The following is an 8666-nucleotide window of genomic DNA, read 5'->3' on the forward strand; positions in this document are numbered from 1 at the left end:
TCCAGCACTGTATACTGAGAGATCCATGAAGGTGCGTACTTCTAATATTTTCATCAAAGAGAGGAAAATAGGACAGGGCTGGGGCCAGGACACTGCATGACCCTTAAAATCCACTCCCTACATGCCTCACGTCCCTCTTGTCCCTGCCCTGGAAGGAGCAGGTACCCTGATAAGGGCTGCAACCCAGAGAGTCAGCACAACCTTAAAATCTCTTGGAGGTCCCATTTTACCTTTAAAATAGTTTACAAATTCTGTATTTAACTCCATAACATACCAATGTTTACTTAAATGTAAAAACAATGTTTTCTTTCTCAAATCTTGGAGTTGTCCCAGAAGACAGGCCATGTGTATCTGGTACTTTTTGTAAGCCCCCAGTTGAGATGCAATCACAGCTTTCCACGCTGGGCAGGGGAGGATCTTCAAGACCGCAGCAAGTGAGCAGTAGAGACCCCTCCTCATGAATACCACCCCCAGCCCTGGCTTAGTAGTCATGGGAGACATCTTCCCTCTAAATTACCTGGGTTCAAATCCCACCACAAACTGACTCTAAGACCTGGGCAATGAAAAAGTCTTTCTATACCTTAAGGTCCCACACGCAGAACAGGGATAATATGATTCCGACTTCACAGGGTTGTTCTGGGAATAAGAGCGGAGTTCTCAGCAGTTGACCCTCTGGTGCTCAATCAATATTAGCTGCTTATATGATCCTCACCTTCACCCTCACCATCTTTTACCTGCCCCCACACCCAAATGCCTAAAATCCCTAAAGCCCTGGCAGCTTTAATTTCTGCCAGAACGAACGTAAGGTATTTGTTATTATGCCTGCATTAAATGACCTGGGTAGGACGCCTCTGCCTTTTGTTTTTGTGTGAAATAGTGGATCTATGTTTCTAGAATCTCCAACGTTTTAAACAAAAGTGACTGCACTTGGCTCACACGGGTGTTACCAGTTCTCAAATGCGGTCTCCAGAGCCCCGCGGCCTCAGCCGGCCCCGGTTAAAACCCTTTGCACTCGAATGTCGAGTGTGACTGGACACGGTTAGCGGTAGAATAAAGGAATCGAAAAAAGCAAGCGAGTGCAAAGTTAAAAGCTGTGGGACACACGTCAGACCCGCCGAATCAGAACTCTGCGTGGGCCCGGGCGCTCCCTGGGAGGCTGGTGCCGACTAAAATTTGAGAACCACTGACTTAGATCAAAATAAAGTTAGCCTTAAAATAAAAAACAACAACAACAAAAAACCACTTTTGAAGTAAGTCCCCATTTCCCAGGTTCCGCATTCCTTCGGAAGGGGCCGGGGAGGAGGGTCTCAGGGCTGCGGAGCGGCAGGGAGGTGACCTCTCGGCCTCAGCGCGGCGGGCCTGCTCCCGCGGTTGAGGACCGGGCGCGGGGGGCTGTGGCGTCGGAGTCCGGCCGCGGCGGGGGCGGTGCGCGCGGAGCTGGAAGCCCGGCGGGCGGGACGAGGGAAGGGAAGGGGAGGGGCGGGACGTGCTCCCGGGCCCCGCGCGAATGGCCTCCGGCGGCTCTCGGCTCGCTGCCCGGTGCGCCCTCCGCGCGTCCCCGCCCCAGGCTCGGCCCCGGCCCACGGTGCGCGGCTTTCGGAAGCGCGGAGAGGCGAGCGCGGTTCAGGCTTCCGACTGGGATTGGAGCCCGGGGAGCCCCGAGCTTTGGGAAGGAAGGAAGAGGACGAGAGGGAGGCGCCGGCCACCTCCCAGATTCCTCGCGGGCGAGTGGCCCTCCATTGCGCCCCTGCCCCGCGGACTCCCTGGGCCGAGGGACGGCCGGCAGGAGCGCGCTCTGCGACCCTCCGCGGGCACCCGGTCAGGACCTGTGGGCTCACACGGGCTGGAGGGAGGCCGCTCACGCCAGCGTCCACGAAAGCTAAGCGCGAGTTCATCCAGGAGTTCCCGAGGCAGGGCCGCCGTGGGTGGCACCGCTGGGGTGGGAGGGGGTGAAACGGGGCCCCCGACTTCAGAAAGCCGCCTCCCACTGGCCACCGCCGTATTCGGACACCCCGCCCGCGAGCCCTGGCCCCGCGCCGCCGGCCTCCAGGTGCTCCGCGGCCGCGCCTCCCCCCCCAGTCCCTCCCCGGGCCCCGGCAGGTTCAATCCCGGGGCGGCCGGGCCGGGCGCCGGCCCCTGGCCGCATCCCCCTCCCGCTCCGCCCAGGCGGCCGCCGCTAAAACCCCGACGCTCCCACGTGGAGCTGCGTTCTCCTCTGGGCCCGGGGTGGGCGCACACCGTCAACGACCCAAGGTGTGAAGTCTCCAGAAGAGTCTTGAGCCGGGGGTTCGCAACCCAGACAGGTCCCGAGGACCGGCTGCTTCATGGAGCCCCAGGGGGCGCAGCGGCTAACTTGGGAGGCGCAGGGGCCCGCGCCCTTTGGAGAACCCCCACCAGCCCAGGAGCGGCCCGCCGCCGGGGTCCTCTGCCTGGAGGGGGGCGGGGACGGCGGCAGCGTAGCGGAGTCGGGGAGCCCCGACGCCGAGCCCTTGTCCCCCGAGGAGGAGGCTGCTCTCCGAGAGCAGCAGGAGCTGCTGGCGTGCCGCCGCCGCCGCCGCGCGCGGTCCTTCTCGCTGCCCGCCGACCCGCTCTTGCAGGCGGCCAGGCTCCTGCAGCAGCGCCAGCAGCTCGGCCTGGGGCTGGGCGCGGAGGGCGGCGAGAGCGCCGAGGACACGCCGCACAGCCCGGACGGCTGCTGCGCCAAGTGCAAGAAGCGAGTGCAGTTCGCGGACGCGCTGGGGCTGAGCCTGGCCAGCGTCAAGCACTTCAGCGAGGCCGAGGAGCCGCGGGTGCCGCCGGCCGTGCTCTCCCGCCTCCGCAGCTTCCCCATGAGCGCCGAGGACCTGCAACAGCTCCCGGGCCTGCTGGCGGCGGCCGGCGCGCCCCTCGGGGCGCCGCCTCCACGGCTCCGTCCTCTCTTCGAGCTTCCCGGGCCGGGCGCGGCGGCCGAGCGCCTGCGGCGGCAGCGCGTGTGCCTGGAGCGCGTGCACTGCTCGGCGCCCGGGGACGCGGAGGTGACCGGCTCGGGACGGGTGCTGGGCTGCCCCGGGCCGAGGGCCGTGGCCGTGCGCTACACTTTCACCGAATGGCGCTCCTTCCTGGACGTGCCTGCAGACCTGCAGCCGGAGCCCGTGGAGCTTCAGCGGCCGGAGACGCCGTCGGGGGAACCTGGGCCCGGGGGCGCCGAGGAGGAGCCGAGCGCCGAGCGCTTCCACTTCTCTCTGTGCTTGCCCCCGGGTCTGCAGCCCAAGGAGGGGGAGGACGTAAACGCGCCGGACATCGCCGTCCACTTCGCAGTCTGCTACCGCTGCGCCCAGGGCGAGTACTGGGACAACAACGCGGGGGCCAACTACACGCTGCGCTACGCGCGCCCCTCGCCCTCTCCCTGACCCGCCCGCCGGCCCTCGGCCCCGCGGCGCCAGAACCCCTGGAGGGACCGTGGGACGCGGGACGCGCTGGGTGACTTGACCGGACACTTTGCTGAACGTCGTCCACCTGGAGTGTGGGGGGTGCGGAGGGAAAGGGGGGAGCCACTCAGTGGTGAAGTCGCCCCCGGACAGATCCTGTGGCCAAGCACGGTGAGCCGGAGCAAAGCACCCAACCTCCCGGCCGGCTTTCCCATCGCTCAGGCCTTCCCAGCCGATCTCTCCAATTCTACACCGGCGTCAGAATGGAAAGTGACCAGTAGTTTTCGCCAAGAAAAAGGCTCCTGACAACTGAGCAAGGCTGTAAGACCTTTGGATGTGTTTTTAGCTGTAGACATCGTGTTTTAGCCTTTGCAGCTTGTTGGAGACCCCTCAATCTCAGGGAAAGGACGAAGCATCCCGCCACATTGCCCCTAAGGAAGGCACTGGAGCTGTGGGTGCACGACGGCGCCGGGGGTGGGGGGTTGGGGCGTTTCTCAGAGAAAACCAGGTGGGGCCTTGACTGTGCTTTTCTCTTACCCGGACTCAGGAGAAGTTGGCCCAGACTGGCCGTTATTTACTTGTGCCTTTGTAGAAATGTCCTTTAAAAAAGTAAAGGCCTCTTGCACACCCTTTTACGCTGCACTTTATATCTCAGCTCCTGGGCATTTGAGAGGTCTTGACAGGCAGGCTAGCTTCTTCAGCTAATGATGCATGCAGTTTAACAGTAGTTAAGCAACGGTAATTCTAAATTTCCTTTCTTCCATCCCCCCTGTCTGCTGTAAAAGCCCAAATTTCCCATACTGGGCCAAAAAAGAAAATGTTCTTCCAAATGTTTTGTGGCAGGAATTTGATCACAGAAAAATATAAGCATGGTCTAATAAGCTTGGTTTAAATTCTAAAGAGCTGCCAATTACGTGACGATTTCCCGATCTTCTCTCCTGCACTTTCTTGTGATTAAAATAACCCTTATCAATGGGTGTTTCAAACACTGAAACATTTTTCTGTCCCCCGCCAAAATAAGAAGTTGGTGAATTGAAACACCAGAGTAGTCATCTAGTGGACCTTGGCCGTGAGCCGGGGAGCTGGCCCCTTGTTCCCAACCTCTGTGGAGGCAGAGCGCATACCCGCTGCCAGCATCCTCTGGGCCAGCAGCCGACAGGGAAGCTGGATTCCAAGTGCAGAGCTGGGGGTGGGGGGGTGGGGGGGCGGGGTGTGAAAACGTGGCTTTCTGTCCCACTTGGAGCCACAGCAGGTAGTGGTGACTTGATAGATAATGAAACATGCCCAGCAAAAAAATGCTGTTCAGAACTACAGGGTCTGGCCACTGATGGCTGTAGATGCCAAGGTGAGCAGGGCGGGGCCTCGGGGGCATCCTGAATGAGGACTTGGTTCCTTCACATCTTGGTCATCCTTTAGTAATTTGTCTTTCCCCAGTTTTCATATATTCCTGCACAGGACTAGTATAATGAATCTGTTTTGTAATGGTAATCTTCAAGGTGTGAAGGGTGGTTTCACTACTGAATAAGGGTAGGCATATTCATCCCGTGGCCAAATTCAGCCTGGTGCCTGTTCTTGTAGGGCCTGAGAGCTAAGAATGATTTTTATATTTTTAAACAGTTGAAAAATTCAAAAGAATACTATTTTGTGAGACATGAGAATTATATGAGATTCAGATTTCAGTGTCCATAAACAAGATTTTATTGGAACACAGCCATGAACAATCATTTACATGCATCTATGATTGCTTTTCTGCTACAAGAGCAGGGTTGAGGAGATGCAACAGAAACCATATGGCAAATTCTGAAATATTTACTATCTAGACCTTTAGAGAAAGTTTGCCAAGCCCTGCTATAGAGAAGCAATATTTTTAAAATGTATTTTTTTGAATATATGTGCTTTTTTTAAAAAATTGATTTTTAGAGAAAGAGAAAGGGAGAGGGATAGAGAGATAGCAACATCAACAATTGATCGGCTGCATCCTACACACCCCTTACTGGGGATCAAGCCCACAACCCCTGGTATGTATCCTGATCAGGAATCCAGCTGTGAGCTCCTGGTTCATAGGTCAACCCTGGTTCATAGGTCAACGCTCAACCACTGAGCCACACCAGCCAGGCCAGAAGCAGTATTTTTTAAACGTTATATGTTGATAGTTATACCTAATAAAGAAGTTAAACTTTTATTAAAATGTTGCCACATGAAATATACCTCTTTTAGGTAAAGATTGAACTGTTGACTCTTGGTTAAAATAAACACCGCAATACCAATGTACAATTATTACTGTACTGGGGAGGGGAATCAACCTGTTGCCTTCTTTCATCTGTTAAGCTAATAATAAAAAGGTGCTTTTCGAAGTGAGTGGCCATAAGCATTTATTTGAGATCAAAGAATAGCCATTTGGGATGCACTGATTCAGGCAAAAGTCCAAATACTGTTCCAGTTAGGAGACAAAGGCAAGGATATTTATGAAAGGGGAAAGGAGAACAATTACATCAATAGGAGGAAGCATTTCTATTGGTACAGATTACATAACATAGGGATGCTAATTTTGAACAATGTTTTTAATTTTCAGTCTAGTAGTCATAATTACTCTTTTCTTTGCAAACAGTTTTTTGGGGACAATGTTGCTTTAGGCCCAGTCCAAAGGCTATTTGCCCTGATTTCAGAGGTTTGAGGTATAATACATGCAAGCAGTTTCTCTGGCATGACAGTTTTGGTTCCATTTTAAAGTGGCTCCATTTATTATTTTTTGACACATCTAAGAAATAATAAATCAATGCACCTGAAATGTAGCCCCCATCTGAATTAACATCAAGCTACAAAAACTGCCACATATTTTTGTGCCTCAAAATGTATGTCTTGAGCTATAGAAATATTTAGTTTGAACTCTGGTTTTAAGACATCCCTTTTGACTGTAGCAGTGTTTGTCAAACTAATTGATCATAAAAAATATTTAAAATAGTAACTTACTTGTGAAAAGCCACCAGAAGTTAATGAACTAAAATTTGTAATCGGAGTAAATCAGATTAAAAATGGTCACATAGATGAAATGATGAATTCTTAATTCACATATACTTATAAAAGCTTTATAACAATGAAAATAAGCAATTATTAGAATTATCTTATTTTTTGTATTAACTACAAAAGTAGTCCTCTTTTCATGCAATATTTAGTATTGGGTCTGGTATATAATTTCTTTCTTTATTTCTTTCTTCCTTTCCTGCTTTATTTCTTCCTTTCCTCCTTCCTTCCTTCCTTCCTTCCTTCCTTCCTTCCTTCCTTCCTTCCTTCCTTCCTTCCTTCCTTCCTTCCTTCCTTCCTTGTTGTTAATCTTCACCTAAGGCTATTTTTCCATTGGTTTTTAGAGAGAGTGGAAGGGAGAGGGAGAGACGGAGAGAAACATCGATGTGAGAGAGGCACATCAATTGGTTGCCTCCTGCACACACCTCGACCAGGGCCGGGGAACCTGCAACTGAGGTACATGCCCTTGACCAGAACTGAACCTGACACCCTTCAGTCCGAGGGCAGATGCTCCATCCACTGAGCCAAACCAGCTAGGACTAACATTTCTTTTTGAATAGTGCTTTATTGCATAATAACAGCACCTAGATACATTTTATATTTTTCTTATGTGTTTATGAATACATTTTAGTTGAAAAGTATTGATAATGTATATGGCCTATAACTCATATTGAAATGCTGGTTTATATGGTAATGATGCATTATATTTTTATTTTAAAATTTTACTTAAAATTAAATTAGGATCCCAATATAACAATAAAAGTAAATCTAGAATAAAACACATAAGATATGGGTTTTTAAGAGGGATGTACAACAACTTTTCTATTCTCGTAAATAACTATTGATTTTCAAAAGTATAATTTGGAATCCAAATCATTAATTTTAAAAGTACTTGTTTCATAATATAACAAATACCAAATGTGGCTGTTAGGAAAGGAAATCTAGCTTTGCTCTCCTCCAAATCTTGGAGAACAGCTTTTTTAAGGTTCAGAATTGTGTAAAATATTTTGAACACCCAGTCTCTTTCTGTACATGGTTATAGACCTTAGACCTTCAAAGTACTGGAATTGGTAACCTTCTAAATGTCTATTTTATAAAGGGCCAACTTTGTTTTACAGACTGATAGCAAACATTTTGTAAAGAAAGGTAATGACTTTAAAGTAGGCTTTATTTTTTTTTAAGTTAGTTTTAAAGGAAGTGTCAATATTGACCAGAGTAAGGAAATATTTAAGAGTGTATTTTCGTGAATGGAATGAAAACACACATACTCATTCCAAAAGCAAATTGCAAAATTCCCACATATGGGGGATTCCTGTTTTTTTTGTTTTTTTTTCTTTTCTTTTCTTTCTTTGCAGTAATATTTACCTCAACTTGAATAAAGGAGGGTTATTCTGCTTAAAAATATAATAGCTTAAATGTTTTGCCCAGCTCTAGTGATCAAAACCCAAGTTCTCCTCTCATTTAATTACTGTGGCCTCCACAAGAGAGATTTTAGTTTCTTCTTGTGGTAAGTGGGTCCATGGGTCACTGGGCCTGGGGATGTTGCTGGTAAATGAAATGTGTGTCCCTATCTAAAGAGTTCCCGAAGCAGCGGCTGGGAACGTGGCAGTCTGCGTGATACCGATGGTTAACAGTAAACATGTTGAGGTTATAGAGTCCAGAGATGTAGGTATAGGCTTCCAATTGCTTTGGTTATCACATAGCTTATAGTCAAAGATGAAGAAAATATGTTAGCCGTGTTCTGAAGGCCTGCCTGTGCAGCAAGTTCCAGGAGAGATGTTTAAAAGTACACTTTGTTGGATATAATAGAAAAATGTAGCTATTTAAGCACAAAACAAGGATAGCTTAAACAATAAAATTGATAGCTTAAATAATAACAATAACAAGACATTTAGTGTCAGCCTCTTGCTTTCCAGATATTACTAACGTGTAATCATGAGATATTTTGCCAAATCTTGGTTCTCCAACCCAGTTAGATCACCTGATGACTGTGAGGAAGGCACCAGACAAGGTGACGTCAGGACCTGAACTAATCAGACTAAGGGAAACGCTGAGGCTTACACAAGAACTAGCTAATCAGCTTCACCCTCGACCCTAACCCCCAGCCCCCAGTCTCTGCCTTTAAAAACCCTTGATTAAAAACCATCGTGAAGTTTGGATTTTGAGTACTAGCTCCCTGTTCTCTTGGCTTGGCGCCCTGCCAATTGTTAGGGTCGCCGAAGGAGGAATGCACGAGGC

General features: G+C 50.1%; 1 protein-coding gene across 1 annotated transcript; it reads left to right on the top strand.

The window, feature by feature from the left end:
- The first annotated feature begins 2184 nt into the window (after window positions 1-2184).
- Window positions 2185-3871, top strand: PPP1R3G (protein phosphatase 1 regulatory subunit 3G). Its single transcript, XM_079777476.1, has one exon. The coding sequence runs from the start codon at window positions 2325-2327 to the stop codon at window positions 3387-3389; it is 1065 nt and encodes a 354-aa protein (XP_079633602.1). The 5' UTR covers window positions 2185-2324; the 3' UTR covers window positions 3390-3871.
- Window positions 3872-8666: the final 4795 nt, after the last annotated feature.

This window comes from Cnephaeus nilssonii (genome assembly GCF_951640355.1).
Source record: "Cnephaeus nilssonii genome assembly, chromosome: 7".
Taxonomy (NCBI): Eukaryota; Metazoa; Chordata; class Mammalia; order Chiroptera; family Vespertilionidae; genus Cnephaeus; species Cnephaeus nilssonii.

Excerpts from the sequence above, each read along its gene's own strand:
- PPP1R3G (XM_079777476.1), top strand. The coding sequence starts at position 2,325 with ATGGAGCCCCAGGGGGCGCAGCGGCTAACTTGGGAGGCGCAGGGGCCC.